General features: G+C 36.5%; 1 protein-coding gene across 7 annotated transcripts in view; it reads right to left on the bottom strand.

Annotated features, from left to right (window-relative positions):
- The window catches only part of AKAP11 (A-kinase anchoring protein 11), a 79,851-nt gene that overhangs the window by 16,965 nt on the left and 45,378 nt on the right, over window positions 1–17,508 (bottom strand). For 3 of the 7 annotated variants that reach the window (XM_072617123.1, XM_072617124.1, XM_072617122.1), the window contains 2 exons: window positions 10,114–10,381; window positions 4,679–9,353 (listed from right to left, as the gene is read on the bottom strand). In XM_072617123.1, coding sequence (XP_072473224.1) covers window positions 4,679–9,353; window positions 10,114–10,381 — 4,943 coding nt within the window. Of the gene's footprint in view, window positions 1–4,678; window positions 9,354–10,113; window positions 10,382–13,118; window positions 16,112–17,508 lie in introns of those variants that run through there. The other 4 variants (XM_072617126.1, XM_072617127.1, XM_072617121.1 and 1 more) reach the window with 4 other exon arrangements.

The raw sequence follows: 17,508 nt of genomic DNA, 5'->3' as shown, positions 1-17,508 counted from the left end.
GTCATATTCCCTCTACGAGGATCTGTCTTTCTTGAATGAAAGGATCTACTTTTTTAAATCTATTCTTACATGAAATTTCTTTTATCCCTTTGGTCATTTTATCTGGCCTTCTGGAATTTTTTTCTAGTTGTACTATCTCTCTTGAGGTACAAGAAACAAGAAAGAAATTCACTTGTTTGCTAGCAAACATATTATTATTTTGTAGAAGAGTAGAATTTGACTTGTATGTTTTGTTTCTTATACATTTCCCATAAATACCTCATATTCTGCTGGCATTTTAACTGAAATGGACAGTGGATTAGTGGTTTCATCAATAATGGAGGAGCTAGACAGTACAATGGATAGTGTTGACCCAGACTGAGGAAAACCTGAGCTCATATTTGACCTCAGAAAATTATTAGCTACGTGATCCTGGGTAATTCACTGAACTTCGGTTTTCTCATCTTTAAAATGGAAGATGATAACAATAGCACCACTGACCTCCCTGGATTGTTGTGAGGATAAAAATAAGATATTTGTAAAGTTCTTTGCAAATATTAAATAATCATTTAAATAGCAGTTATTGATAATTATGACTGATATTTCAGAATATGATTTAGATTTTTTCCTTCTAAATTGATTACCTTATACTTGCCAACACTAACATAATTCTGCCACTGAACTGTTCATAGCCTTGTAACATGTTTCCAAATACTTACATAAATCTCAGTTTCCCTCAAAAAATTTAAATTCAAGAGATCTGCCAGACCAAAAGAGGGAAGAACAAATAAGAAGGACAGCTGCTATAAGCTATGCAATAATATTAGCTATTTTTTTAAAAATTAGAACAGAAATTATCTTCCTTCCCCCAAAGAGAACTCATAAAAACCTCTGCTACTGTGTGGGCTTGGGATGCAGAGGTAGAGGACTACTGGCAGGGTACACCATATATACTGTCAGAATTTTTTGATATGTTGGTTAATTTTGATGAACTTATTTTTATTCTATTTTAGAGGATTGTATTGGAAGGAAGAAATCAATGAAAACGTATTTAACATAAAAACAAAAGATATCAATAAAAACTTATTTTACAAAAATTATGCTTACTAGTCACTTGCAACCAGTTTCCCTTTTCTTCCTCCTCTTTTTCACTGCCAGGCAGGGTTTTAAAAAATTATTCTGAAGACATGTAAAAGACAAGAAGTAATAACTTATTCTAGCACTCCTCTTACTGTTGCTGCTGCTCTTTGCCTTCTGTTCTCAAAGATCATGACATAGTGGATCTGATGCCATGACATACAAGTGAATTGGATTTAAGTGAGTTAAGGGAGTGACTGCAAAGTCACCAGCCTCACTTTCTCCACTGGAGCCATCTGGGTCCAGTGGCAAGACATAGATCAAGCTGACTAGATATAGCCCTGGATACAGTGGGGAGACCTTGGCCTTTTGAAGCTAAGGTCTTTCCCCTGTATCAGTTTGACTGAGGCAACACCCATTCACTGATTAAGATTAGGTAAGAAATGAGGCAAAGAATGAACTCTTTTACCTAGTGAAAAAAAAAAAAGAAAAAAAAATCAGTCTAAAAAGGGAAGACCCTCAAGATTTCTGGCCAAAACAGAAACAATTGCTATTTACATTCACTCTAAGCCAATCAGGGCCCAAACAAGCCCTAACCAAATGGGGCCTGACCTGGGACTCAGAAGAGACAATCCAACAAAAGTTTACATTTATCAAGTATTTCTCAGTAGCTCTAACTTTTATGGAAGTTTTTTCATTACAAGAGAATTAAAAGTAATTCAATTCAAGAAACACTTATTCTGTGCCTACTTTATGCTGGTAGTAGGGAAACAAAAATTAGAAATGACACTGTTAATATCCTCAAGAACCTTACAGTATATCAGTAGGCATGACGTATAAAAATGACAAATACATAGGATATAAAAAGTAATGGGGACAAATAAAAGATCCAGAGAGTACTTTAAGAAAGCATGAGATGAGAGACAATTTTCAGTTGAGAGGATCAAGGAAGGATTCATGGAAAAAGTAGTAGCCAAGTAGATCCCAGAAAAAGAAATGGACTTTAATAGGCAAAGATAAAAAGAGAATGTATTCTAGGTATAAGGAATGCCTTATCATGACATGCTAACTCTCATAAGGGTAAGAGATGGCATGTCAAGATCAGGAAACACCTAACAGTTCAACATGGCTAGAATGCATATTAGGTAAAAGGGAGTAATATGAAATAAGGTGAAATCTGAAAATTTTCTATTTTATTTTATAAGGTATAGGGTGCTTCTAATATTTTTTGAGTAGGAGTGCTCATGTGAAGGAGAAAGAAGAGGAAAGACTGGTGGAAAAGGGACTGGATAATGAAGCTATTACTACAGTCTAGTCAATAATGAGGGCCTGATCTGGATTCATGGCAGATAAAGGGTCAGAGATAAAGCAGAAGCAACAAGAGGAGCAAGACATAGCAAATAAGGGGTTGCAGAGAGTAAGGGAAGGGAAAAGAGTGAAAGATTACTCAGAGGTTGTGGCCTCCAATGTCATCAGATGCTTAAGCTGTAAGCAAAAGATCTTAGACTTTATCTTTTAGCAATTTGAATGTAGAAAAGTTTATGAACAAGATGACATTGTAGCTGTATTTATTCTGTTGATATTAATCGAGACATTTCATATAATAAACTAGATGACAACTAGTTGATGAATCACGTAATGACTAAGGGCTGGACCCTACTGCTGGTGTCAAATTCAAATAGAAATGGGAGCCACTGAAACTTAAAAGATTCCAGTGAGTCACATACTGATTTAGAAAATCACATATTAACACTGTCTATGTTCTATTGTATTTTTATTTATCTGGCTAAATATTTTCCAATTACATTTTAATCTGGTTTGGCCATAACTCTGTACTAGATGACCATTAAGGTCCTCCCTTCCAACTATGGGCACTGAAGATGAACACTTTGTAGCTAGTTAAAAAACATCTAGCCCCACATGAAAAGATCTACTTCTGTAACATTATTAAATAGGTGATTTTTACTCAGTAAATGATTCTCTCACTGACTGATGTTCCTAAAAATAGATGTTTCTGAAATATACATGCATCAATACTTTCTATATTGATTTTAAAGTTAAGACGATTTCAATAAAAATCTCAGAAATTTTCTAGTATATTAGGCCTTGGAAATGTTATTGCTCTTATTTCAGGCAGTAAAACAATATTATATTACTTAAAACTGCCTCTGGACACATAATTCTTCCCTAAGTGTTCTTAGACAACTTATCTTCATCAAATTCTTTTATTGTATATGTGTTTTATACACATTGCATATGTCAGTTAACCCTCCATTAGAGTGCAAATTCCTCAGTGTCATTTTTCATCTTTGTATCCCCAGAAATGAACACAGTGTATTGTACTTTAAAAAAAAAAAGTTTCCTGAAGGAACTCAAACTGTTAAATAGAAAGCAGGAAGGAAAAAAAGGAATGCTGAACTGTGAAGCTTCAAGATGTCAGAGACAGCATCTTAACCCAATCTCTTCATCTAACAAAACTGTGGAACCTTGGAGTTGGAAGAGACCTGAGAGACTGTTTAGATTAAGCCAATACAAACTAGTACAGGCATCCCTTTCTACATTCCCAAAAAACACTGACCCAGGCTCTGCTTCAAGAACTAACAATACTGATCAAGAACGTACCTTCCTAAAGCATTCTACTCTGCTTTTGGGCAGCTCTAATTGTTAGGCACTTTTTTTTTTCTCTTTTGCAAAGCAAAAATCTGTATCCTAGAATGCTAGCATTTAATCCAGTCCCCTCACTTTAAGAAGCAAAGTGATACTATTTGTCATGTATTCAGTGTTCTGTGATTTAAAACTCTCTTGCATGTGTTGTTACATGTGATTCTCACAAACATCCAATAAATTAGATAGTGCGGATATTATTCTGATTTTGCAGATGAGGAAATAGAAACACAGAAAGATGAATGATGTGAGAAAGGTTACAAGGCTAGTAAGTAGTAAAATGAACATTTTAATCAAGGTCTTCTGCCTAAGGCTCCTTCAACTCTACCACAGCTGCTTTTTATAAGGACCATCTATACTTTATTATTATTACTCATAACACCAAGTTCAGTTCTCAGCACAAAGCACACATGAATGCCTTGGCAAATGAATGAACTATGCAGGAAGAGGAGAATGAAAACAGGCAAATGGGAATCAACACCCACCAAAAAGGTTGCAGGTCCACCATGTGAGGGGAAAGTATCTAAACTCTAGGTGCTATTTCTGAAAATGAAGAAAACTTCAAAGCACCTCAGACTTCGTTTTTAGGAGTCCAGAGATCAAATTCCATTGTCCTCAATGCATCCCTCTTAGAGGAATGGAAGGAAAAGTAAACAGTGCTGAGACTCACTAGTATCTAGTAGTGTGCTCTGTACATAGTAGGCACTTAATGTTAAAGATTTGAAAAAAAAAAAAAGTGACCAATACTTGAAACAGGGAGAGTATAACTTATTTCATAAAACATGTATTTTATATATATATATGTATATATATATGTATGTGTGTATGTGTGTATGTATGTGTCTATATGAGTATAACTTCTCATTTCATAAAAATATACATATTTTTATGAAATGAGAAGTTATACTCTCCGTGCGTGTGTGTGTATATACATATATATAACACATACAAAATTTACCTGAGGTTAACATTGTGACCAATGTTCGTCATAGCTGAAGTCATTATTTCTGTGGTAAGGCTGTCAGCAAAGCTCACACCATCTTTGCCAATTCCACTATCAGCTGCCACACTGGTATTACTTAGTTCTCTTTCTGCTTTTTCGATAGCTGCAGCAACTATCTTTTCAGCCAACACTACCTTCTGTTCGAGATCAATATGAATTCTGGGAACATCAAGGTGAAAAAGTCTAGACTTCTGACAGCCAGTTACAAGTTTTGAATTAGATACTGGTTTGTCTCTAGCAGAAGACTCCTGTCCAAAAAGGTACTGTGATGATTTTCCCATACAATCCTGGTGCTCTTTCAGGTTGCAATACCTGCATACTGTACCAGCAAATGGTGACAACTTTTCAGCATAAGTAAATTTATCAGCTGATTTTCTGTTCTTAGAAACCTGGAAAACTGCAGATTCCAAACTTATTTCTAAAGTGTCATCTACTATTTTTTTGGCATATTGCTCTATAGCTTGAACAATGCTGTCTCCATACCCATATTCATTTAAGCTGCTTGTGCTGTGGTAAAGTTTTTGTTTTGGAGAAGAAAGTTGAAGAGATTTAGAAAATGCTGACTCAACAGAAGCCTCCATATCTTCATCACATGTAGATTTTTTATAAAGGCAAGAATCTGTCAAAGATTTTGGCAAGCCAACTGTGGACATTTTTAGCTTTCTTGTAACATCCCGTGTTATGCTGTAAGCAAGAGAGTCTGAAAATCTTAACAGCTCTGGACATTCAATTCTCTGTGTAAGTTTAGCTCTTTCATCAGCTTGGTTTTCACAAAGATGACCTATATTTCTTTTGCCTGGCCCTTTTTTATCTATTTGATGCTTATCTTTATTCAAAAATTTTAATAATTCACTCTTATCACTCATCTGTGAGCTTCGTACAGGGAATAGTTTTCTATTATATTTGAGTTGGATTTTCCTAGCTGCTTGTTGTAGTCCTGATTTAACAGATCGATAAGCAAGTCGACTAGCATACTGATCCATTATTAACTCACTATTAGCACCTTCCCTTTTCAGCACTTGGATAATGTGACCGGCATACTCATCTGTCACACTTTCACAGCTAGGATACTTGGATGTCAGACCTGACATGCAGGAATTCTGACATAATAAATGGCTAAGAGAGTCAACCTCTCTTGGCCACTGTTCAGACTGTATATTCCACTTCTCTTTTGAGTAACAGTCTCTCTCTTCTCTTTTGAGACAAAGACTATCCATGTAACAATTACTCTTCTTTAGCCTCAGTAGTTTACAATGTCTTGATTTTACCATTTTCTTGGCCTCTCTGATGATGTCCCCAGCCACATCACCTGCATAATTCTGTAAGGACTGTAAAGTCTCATCTTTATTTACAAGTGTAGGATAGCCAGATGTTTGACTCTGAACATTTAAATAAGATTTTGTACTAGGTCCTTGGAAGCTTTTAGCATGTAAATAGGAAGCAGCCATGTCAGTTGCCAAAGAAATTATATGTGTAGCTAAATTATTTGCATACTGAGCTGTTTTCTCTGAACACTCTGATTTCATATGCATTTCTGGATATTCTTCATCTTCACTACTTTCAACTTCTTCTGAAAGAGACCTCATGAGTTTCAACATAAACTCTTCTTTTTCTATGGTATTTTGCTCATTTTCAGATAAGCCACTAAGAGATGGATTTCGAGGTGTGGAAGGTGGTGTAGCAGGTGCAAATTCTTTTGCTAATTCTCCTTTGAGTTTTTTGGTTAATTTCCTTAGGTTTTGCTCTGAACTAGTCTGGGGTGGTACTAGAGGGGTTGGTGGAGGGGTATCAGGTATTATATTCCCATCTCTGATTTTCTGTTTATCTTCCACCTGTGAAATGTCTTCACCAGGAAGCACTGTAGGTGAGAAAGTACGAGAAGAAGAAAACCAGATTTCTTGCCCAAAAGGCAGAGAACCAAGCACAGTTTTATTCAGGTCATGTTTTTTCAATGATTTGTCAAAAGGCTTTATTGAAGAGTCCATTGCATCAGTGAGTTCCTCTGTATTCTGTCCTTGGAATGCTACATCCAGACAAGGTGGTAGTGTACTTGAAGAAAACTTGGGAGCCATGGATCCTTTATATTCTGGAACATAATCCTTTACTAATGAAGACATGTCTTGAATAGACTGATCTAGACCATCTTGAAGGTTGGTTGGCTTATTTGAGGTCAGTTGTGGCTCCTCTTTAGGGGCAGGTAAAAATTGTTGTTTTTCTGCTGTTTCATGTTTCTTTATCAAACTAGATACATCTTTCCTAATACTGTCTGCACATGTTGGCATACCTGCACTGTGTGCCACATTCTTATTGTTTGAAGCTAAAAATTCGCTTTCATCTATGGAGTGTTTTATAATATATTTAGATAAATGATCAGCAAAATAGTTCTTAGAATTACTTTCACCATACTGCAGAGATGCTCCACCATGTGGTAAAGAGTTTTTTCCTTCTGCTTTGTCCTTCATTATATAATCTGAAGATTCTCCAACTGCTTTCATCACTTTGGAGGCAGCAATTGCTTCATAAGTTTCAGTTACTATCATATCTACCATTGTTCCAGAGAAACTATTGATAGCTGATAGACCACAGGTTAATTCTGAACAGCTATTGATTCCAATGCTATTTGTTAATTTAAGATCATTCTGGTTATATGAAAATTCATAGTTATTGTCATTACGTGGATTGTGGTTTGAAGGCAAATAAATATTTCTAAGACAAGCTACTTCGTCTTCCTTATTTTTTGTCATAAAGTGTGTTTGGGTAGAATCATTGTACATTTTATGACTACTATCTGGTGGCAGATGAGAACTTTCTTGACATGTATTAGATGAAGTATGACATCTGCCAAGGGCACTTCCTACCAAGGGCACTGGTATGGAAGCTGCAATGCCGGAAGTACAAAACAAGGCCTGCTGAACTGTGTATTCTTTTCTGTAATCCTGTCCTGGATTCAATGCTGTCAGTACTTGATCATGACAAGTAGGAAAAGAAGTTGAGGTTTGTGTTGACTGCAACACACTTTCTGCGCTGACATACTTGATGTTATCCATAGAGACACTAATTGCTGCCTTTGTGGTAAAAGTCACATCAACTTGTGATAGCTCAATGAATGCTTCCTGTATGACAGATTCCGACAAATCCTTTGCATATGACCTAACTACTTTGTCTTCATAATCAAAAGGGCTGTCGTGTGTCCCTGTGGGTGTTGATGGATGGGAAAACTGGCATACTTCCATAAGGCCTTCAAAAATAAGTTCTTCAGCAAGGTCTGCAGCAAACCTGGCAGCAGTGTTAGTAAATATCTGCTTCTTGACATAGTGTAAATCTCGTAAAGCGTTAGTTAGAGCATCCCCAACCAGAAAGCTGGCCAAACCGCTGATGGCACGCTCCTTTAGTGAAAATGCTCTCCGCCTTCCAATTTCATTAAATGCCATATCAAAGACTGAGGATGTCAATTTCACTGCTAAGCTACAGAGTGCACTGGTACATGAAGAGACTCCCTTCTGCAAGTCTTTAAAAGCATGACCAAAACTTTTTTCCACAAGGTCAGCAGCATATTTCTGAATATTTTCCTTAATCATTAAAGATTTGTGTTTTGATCTTACTTTCCAATCAAGTTCCCTGTGTTTAAGGTCTACAGTTAGAATCTTCCCCTCTGTGGATACAACACTATCAATGCAAGATATATTTTCAGCGTGTCTGGGGACTAACTGAGAATGAAAAACAGAGCCGAGTATTTCACATGAAACGTTGTTTGCATAATCAGAGTAAGCATGATAAATGTTATCATGACTTTCATTAAACCTCTCTCCACTGATATCAATGTGGCAGTAGCATTCGGTGGTAGTGCAGCTCCCCAGGGGGCTGAAAGCTGAAGATCGGATGGGACTGAACAAACCACTGTCTTCCCCGGATGTCTTCACTGGGCGAGGAGAGTCTGGGACATCATACAAATTACTGTAGGGGGATTCTGGTTTACGAGGAGTTGGTTTTCTTACATTAGCTGGGAGAGTGGGACGATCAAACTTGAATTTCTGAGGATTCATGGTGGTAACAGAACAAGATTTCCCATGCTTGTGAGCTCTTTTTTTAGATGGATTTCCTACCACAGGCTCCCATTTAAGTTGACAAGAAGCATCTGAAACTTGTTCTAGCTCATCAAACTGATCAAAACTGTCAAAAAATTCACCTATTTCAGAATCTGAGTCTTCTATACCATCTTTCCCTACAGGAATCTTGGGCAACTCAAGTTTTGCTTTTAAGCTTTTTTGATACCCTTCTTCATCTAAGAAAATAACGGGGCTTGGGCTTGAACATTCTGATTCAGATGAATCAGCAGGAGAAGATGAAAATAGTGCTTTTTGTAAAGTAACACTTGTATCTGAAGGATGACATGACTTATAGAAACTTCTTTGAGTCCAAGGTTCAGAAATAGATGTTGTGACTGAATTTTTCACATTAGAATATCTCTCCTTAAATCCCACAACATTTACTATGGAAGGTGAAGACTTGGCCGCTGACTTCTGCCGCATAGAGCTGACCAGGACCTCTGAATCACTGGCTTCTAAGCAGTGGGCAGGGATAGTCTGTGAAGCAGCATCACACTGGCTCCTCAATGTAGCAAAGCTCATTCCTGAAGTAAAAATAAAATTATTCTTCAAAAATATTCAATTTATTTTATATTAGCTGACTTTAATAAAATGCATGTATAGACAAAGAAGCACTTTTTGAACTTATGCTATTCAACCAAAGTTTTTATCTTAAGTCATATCACATGATTGTTCATAATATTCTATAATTCCTCTCTAAGTCTGAGGTCTACTGATCACTGAGTAATAATATTAGTATTCTAGTTCTCCCACTGAATGAGTATAATCAGGGATGTGCTAGAGATACCTCGTACCAGTTTGAGAAAGCTGATTGCTACATTTCCTGTGTGAGTATTTATACCTCAAAAATCAGCAAATGCTACAAATTAGGGTTTGATTTATTGTTTTGCTGACTGTATAGACTTAAGAAAATTGATAAAGAAAATGTTAATAATGCAGATTACACTTAAGTATTCTATGTGTACATTTCCCCCTGGAGAGCTGATTATTAAACATTTTCCAGTATACCACTGACTACAGTGGATTTTGAAACAGAAGTAAAACTTGGGAACTTGTGATATCACAGTAGTATCACCACCTAAGAAAAGGTGGTAAAAGTCATAGGCCATAAAAACAGAAAAATTAACATATGGACTTCATTGCAGAGTTGCAAATTTGGGGAAGTACATTCTTCAGAGTCAGGAAATATCAATGTTAATCAAAGGACAAAAATGGTCCTTTAAAAAAATGTCAATTATCTATAGAATTCTACCATCAATCTCAAGAAAACAACAGAAAATTTACCATCACTGTGCATCGTAGAAGGTTCCTCTTCATCTAACTGTTCAAATGCAGTGACAAAATCATCCTCAATAGAAGACACTGACTGGTTAGTGTCATCATCATCTCCATGAGATTTCTCCAGATGACGTTTCTGACGTAAATATGTTTCCAGGGTATATTTGATGCCTGTGGCATATTTGCTTAGTAGATTAAATATAAAGTCATCTTTGAGTCTTGGGAATGTTGCTGGAGATACTCTCATTACGCAAAGCACACTAGAAAAATGATTCTTGGAGAAGAGAACAGAAAATTAAAAATATTGTTTTCCAATAGTTGCCTGTAATGAAAGTCTAGAAATAATACAACTAAAGGGAAAGGAGACTGCCCAAGTAGTAGCACACTTGTCTGTTCCCATGTCTGCTGACTTCCAATATTTGTGCTTACTCCCTTTCCTTTTTCTAGAACTCATCCTCATTTCTCTTCTTTTTCTTATAAATCTTTCTCTATGATCCCCCTCTATCCTGACCACCTATAAAAATGCTTCTAATACCTCAGATCCAATTAAAATCTCTCCTCTTTCAGACTTTCTAATTCACCTCAGGCTAAAGAGATCTTTTCTATCTGTCATGGAAATTATCACTTGTACCATTCATGTAGAAATTATTTACCACTTAGCAATAATTATCATATTGTTGTATTAAACAATCATTTATCTCTTGTATCATGATTGAACTTTTCACCTGTTTTGTGGGTTGTCTCCCCAACTAGAATATAAGTTCCTCAAAGGCAGAAATGGTATCTTGTGCCTTTTCACACAAAAAAAAGGTGAGGGCAGTCAGTGTCAGAGGTAGGACTTTAACCCTGCTCTCTGGCCCGTGCTCTGCCATTATTACATACTGCCTCTCATAATCAGCCAAGGCAAATAACCACATCACCAATATGTCAATTCTCACTAAGCCCAAATATCAGTAAGGGGCTGAGACAGGATTCAAATTCATGCCTTCCAGACTTCAAGGTCATAACTCTAACCACTTCAGTACTGGGACAGAAGAGAGGGACAAATCTCAAAGACACTGATGAGGTAAAATTGACAAGACCTGACAACTGATCAGACATAAGGGGAAAGGTAAAGGAACAACTCAGGCTGAGATTCTGCACATAAGTAACTGGGAGAACAATAGTGTCATTAACAGAAAGACTAAACTCATAAGGAAGAAGAGATTTTTAAAACTGCTTCAGTTTAATACATTATTAGGTTTGAGATCCAGTAAATAATTATTAGAGAGAGCAATCTGGAGTTCAAAGGAAAAGCTAAGATCAGAGATACAGATGTGAATTTCATGCATAAGCATGAAAGCTGAAGTTATAGTGATTTTGGCTGAAAAGTTAGAAAATTTCAATAAGGAGGAAGAGAGAAAGAAGTGGCAAAAAAGAGAAGAAAAAAACTGGGAAAAGTACAGCATGATAGAAATCAAAGAGGAAAACAAGTTTTTGAGACACAGAAGCTGTTCAATGTCAAATCTTATAAAGATTAATACCAGTATGTATAAAGCACTTTAAAGTTCACAAGGTACTTTACATAAATTACCTCATTTGGTCCTCAAAACAACCCTGGAAGGTAGCTGCTATTATTATACCTATTCTATAAATGAGAAAGGCTAAGTGACCTGCCCAAGGTCACATGGGTTTAAGTGTCAGAGCCAGATTTGAATTCAGTTCATCCTGACTCCAAGCCTAGAACTCTATCCAACCACATGCTTCAAGGAGAAAAATTGAGAAAAAGGAGTTGGACTCTGCATCTAGGAGATCACCAATGATCCTTTAGAAGTCAGCTTTGGTAGAACAGCAAGAATGGAAGCTAGCCTATAACAGCTGAATTGTGGAAAAATGATTATGACAAGAAGACTAGAGAAGGAGTGTGATTTAATAGATCAGTTACTGAAAACACTGTCTGTCTAAAGGGTTCAGGATTCTCAGAGAGGTCACTAAACAGAAAAGGGCTGACAAAGTGAGAAAACAAGAGGGACTAACAATCTTTGAGGACAAAGAGTAGCTTCTGTAGACAAAAAGAAGTAAATGGGATGATAGGAGGATGTGGTCACTGGTTTTCAGAAGGTTAGGGAATTGTGAAGTGAATGTATTAAAATCAAATGAGGATGATGAAGGGTAGGTGTAAAGAGGAAGACAGCAAATTGGATGCTGACATTTTTGCAAAAAGTAAAAAGGATCCATGGAGGTGAGACAAAATTCCAAAGGAGGTGAAGAGTTTGGTGATATGCTTGGGTAGCATGAACTTGGAAAGGAAAGTAATTTTTAAATCAATAAGTAGCAGCTTTTTAGGCTTACATTTTTAAGCTTCATTTAAAACTTAAACTCACAAGGTAAGTCCATGGTTCTCTGAGTTTGAATAGCAACTATGACATTGCTTAATTTTACTAATAAATGTTACTGTTATTACAACCTATGACAATGTTTAGAATATACCACTTTAAAGCATACCTAAGATTAGATCAATTAAGGAAAACAGATTTTACACAGATGTCAGTGTTAAGAGAATAAAGTGTATATCATGAGAGAAATCATGGATCTTAAAGTTAATTGTGTGTATAAGTAGGAGTATGCACTATGTTTATGTGTATATACATACATGTGCATTACAGATTAAATAAGAATAAAAAGCCTAAATGAGGAAATGGGAAATTGTAAATTCAACAATAAGGAGGACTTTTTCAGATCTCAAATAAAAATGCAAATTCACAGTCTTCAAGCCTAATTTTTAAAGGAATCTTTGACAATATTCTTCACAAATATCTAAATTTCCAAGACATAAAATCCTTCATTCTGATGCACAAGGAGATCACATACTTGGTTAACAAGTAATTGCTGCCTAAGCTCTGTCTGATCCTCTATCTGAATTTTTTTTAAATGTCCATGTTCATTTTAAAAATCAAATACTGGGGGAGGAGCCAAGAGCAGAGTAGACAGATACACATATGCTAGCTCCAAACCCACAGCCCATGAAATACCTGTAAAGAAGAACTCCCAACAAATTCAGGAGCAGCAGAAGTCACACAACAACGTAGCAGAGGAGATTTCTGTTCCAGAGAGACCTGAAAAACTGACCCGAAAGGTCCCTCGCACACCAGACCCGGAGCAGAGCCCAGCCCTGCCTTGGCCGCGAGACACCAAGAGGAGCAGATCCTAGAAGGCTTCAGGGACAGAATCTCCAGCAGTCGAGCAGGTCCCTCCATCCACAGGAGGCAAAAGTCAGTGAGACGGGCTTTTTGGTTCACAGAGAGGGGAGTGGGGTGCCCCCATAACTCAGGCCCCCTCAGGAGGCAGCAGCAGAGGCAGCAGGAGACAAGGGGGGGGGACTCCCAGAACAGGCAGCAGCTGGGATCCATTGTTGAAGGTCTCTGCATAAACCCCCTGAGGGAACTGAGCTCCATCAGGCAGCCCTACCCCAAAGTGAGCACCTGAAGTTGATCTCACACTGAATAGCATCCCCACCCCCACCAAAAGCCCTGAGGCTGGGAAGCAGCATTTGAATCTCAGACCCCAAGCCCTGGCTGGGTGGATCTGGAGGTGAGATGGGTGTGGAGAGGAAACTCAGAAGTCAAGTAACCTACTGGGAAAATGCCCAGAAAAGGGGAAAAAAATAAGACCACAGAAGGCTACTTTCTTGGTGAACATATATCTCCTCCCTTCCTTTCAGATGAGGAAGAACAATGCTTTACCATCAGGGAAAGATATAGAAATCAAGGCTTCTGTATCCCAAACAGGTAAAATAAATATTCAATGGGCTCAGGCCATGGAAGAGCTCAAAAAGGATTTTGAAAATCAAGTTAGAGAGGTAGAGGAAAAACTGGGAAGAGAAATGAGAGAGATGCAAGAAAGGCATGAAAAGCAGGTCAACACCTTGCTAAAGGAGACCCAAAAACATGCTGAAGAAAATAACACCTTGAAAAATAGGCTAACTCAATTGGCAAAAGAGGTTCAAGAAGCCAATGAGGAGAAGAATGCTTTCAAAAGCAGAATTAGCCAAATGGAAAAGGAGATTCAAAAGCTCACTGAAGAAAATAGTTCTTTCAAAATTAGAATGGAACAGATGGAGGCTAATGACTTTATGAGAAACCAAGAAATCACAAAACAAAACCAGAAGAATGAAAAAATGGAAGATAATGTGAAATATCGCATTGGAAAAACAACTGACCTGGGAAATAGATCCAGGAGAGACAATTTAAAAATTATGGGACTACCTGAAAGCCAGGATCAAAAAAAGAGCCTAGACATCACCTTTCATGAAATTATCAAGGAAAACCGCCCTGAGATTCTAGAACCAGAGGGCAAAATAAGTATTCAAGGAATCCACTGATCACCTCCTGAAAGAGATCCAAAAAGAGAAACTCCTAGGAACATTGTGGCCAAATTCCAGAGTTCCCTGGTCAAGGAGAAAATACTGCAAGCAGCTAGAAAGAAACAATGCAAGTATTGTGGAAATACAATCAGGATAACACAACATCTAGCAGCTTCTACATTAAGGGATCAAAGGGTGTGGAATATGATATTCCAGAAGTCAAAGGAACTAGGACTAAAACCAAGAATCACTTACCCAGCAAAACTAAGTATAATACTTCAGGGGAAAAATTGGTCTTTCAATGAAATAGAGGACTTTCAAGCACTCCTGATGAAAAGACCAGAGCTGAAAAGAAAATCTGACTTTAAACACAAGAATGAAGAGAAGCATGAAAAGGTAAACAGCAAAGAGAAGTCATAAAGGACTTACTAAAGTAGAACTGTTTACATTCCTACATGGAAAGACAATATTTGTAACTCTTGAAACTTGTCAGTATCTGGGTAGTGGGTAGGCACACACACACACACACATGCACACACACAAACAGACATACAGAGACAGAGAGCACAGAGTGAATTGAATAGGATGGGATCATATCTTACAAAAATGAAATTAAGTGGCGAGAGAGAAATATATTGGGAGGAGAAAGGGAGAAATCGAATGGGGCAAATTATCTCTCATAAAAGAAGCAAGCAAAAGCCTTTTTAGTGGAGGGAAAAAGAGGGGAGGTGAGGAAAAACATGAAGTTTACTCTCATCACATTCCACTAAAGGAAGGAATAAAATGCACACTCATTTTGGTATGAAAACCTATCTTACAATACAGGAAAGTGGGGGAGAAGGGGATAAGCAGGGTAGGCGGGATGATGGAAGGGAGGGCAATGGGAGGAGGGAACAATTTGAAGTCAACACTCTTGGGGAGGGACAGGATCAAAAGAGAGAATAGAAGCAATGGGGGGCAGGATAGGATGGAGGGAAATATAGTTAGTCTTACACAACACAACTATTATGGAAGTCATTTGCAAAACTACACAGACATGGCCTATACTGAATTGCTTGCCTTCCAAAGGGAATGGGTGGGGAGGGAGGGATGAAGAGAAGTTGGAACACAAAGTTATAGGAACAACTGTCCAGTACTGTTCTTGCTACTAGGAAATAAGAAATACAGGTAAAGGGGTATAGAAAGTTATCTGGCCCTACAGGACAAAAGAGAAGTTGGGGACAAGGGAAGGGAGGGATGATAGAAGAGAGGGCAGATTGGTGATAGGGGCAATTAGAATGCTTGGTGTTTTGGGGGGGGGACAAATGGGGAGAAAATTTGGAACCCAAAATTTTGTGAAAATGAATGTTAAAAGTTAAATAAATAAATTTTTTTAAAAAATAAATCTATGATGCTCTGAAAAAAAAAATCAAATACTATATTAAGATTACAAATTCCCAGTCATCTGCTTTATGTGACTCTTTCTGCTTGGGAGATGAAGTTAAACACAAGCCCTAAAACAAATAACAAAAATATGTATAGCAAACATAGAACATCCTGTGAAGAGTTAAATGCTTACAACCCATATACAGGTGTTTGAAGAAGGTGAGCAATAAATTTAACATGATGAATTCATACAAGGGAAAGAATAACAGTCATATAATTTCTCATCTACTTAATTAATATAAACTATTAATTTATTCTTTATGGTAAAACACTTCTATTCTTTGATACTAACTCCAAATCTATATAAATAATATTTTCGTAATAAATAATATTTAACTTAATATTTAATAATATTAATTAAATTAATTAATTAAATTAATGATGTTATATAATGTTCCAATATAACATAATAATAATAATATTATATAATAATATAATTAATAATATTTAATTTAATATTTAATATTCTATATAAACAATATTTTCTTAAGAAAACCTTGGGCAGCTAGATGGTGCAGGACATAGAACGCCAAGCTTGGAGTCAGGAAGGCCTGAGTTCAAATCCAGCTGTATGACCCTAAGCAGGTCACTTAACCCTGTCTGCCTCAGTTTCCTCATCATTAAAATAGACTGGAGAAGGAAATGGCAAACCACTACAGTATCTCTGCCAAAAAACTCCAAATGGGGTTATGAAATCAGACATAATTGAAACAAGTAAACAATAACAACAAAAAAGAATATCTTGAAGAAAAAAACCTGAAAAACCCATTATGTAAAAGTTTCATAATAGTTTTGGCCAAAAACATAAATTCTGATGTGAAAAATTTATATCATAAAAATTTATTGAGAGGTTTTAATCTGGGTAATTTTGATAATATAAAATTGAAAAGATTTTTGCACCTATAAAAACTAATGCTATTAAAATTAGAAGGGGAAAAGGTACCTGCGGAAATTTCTGCAGCAAGTTTCTCTAATGAAGCTCTCATATCAAAGACATATATTGAACTAATTTAAATTAAAGAGAAAGAGCCATTCCTTATAGATAAATATGGTCAAAGGATATGAATCTACAATTATTAAAGGAAAAATTCCATGCTATCGTGTGAAAAATATGTGAAAAAGTCATTCACTAATAATCAAATAAAAACAAGTTAAGCCTGATTGGCAAAAATAACAAAAGAGGAAAATGACAAATGTTGAAAAGCTTTGGGAAAACAGGTGCATTAATGCACCATTGGAGGAACTATGCACTATACCCCCAAAGTGACTAAATTCTGCATACCATTTCAACTAGCCAGACTACTACTAGGCCTACAAACCCAAGACATCAAGCAAAAAGGAAAAGGTGTCCTATATATACAAAAATATAAACTAAGGGGATTCCCAGCTACGAAGAAATAGTTAAACAGATTATGGTATGTAAATTATTGGACTATTCTTGTGCTTAAGAAATGAACAGTTTTAGTGGAAACCTGAAAGATCTTATAAACTGATAATACAACAAAGCATGCAAAACTAGGAGAACAATTTATATAATAACAACAACACTGTAACAAAAAACAACTGTGAAAGATTTCAGAATTGATTGATACAATAATAAAACAATGGTAAATCAGAGAACTTAAGATGAAACA

Source organism: Notamacropus eugenii, chromosome 6, assembly GCF_028372415.1.
Source record: "Notamacropus eugenii isolate mMacEug1 chromosome 6, mMacEug1.pri_v2, whole genome shotgun sequence".
Lineage (NCBI taxonomy): Eukaryota > Metazoa > Chordata > Mammalia > Diprotodontia > Macropodidae > Notamacropus > Notamacropus eugenii.
Note: the sequence above shows the minus strand (reverse complement) of the source record. Positions and strands in the feature narration are given on the sequence as shown.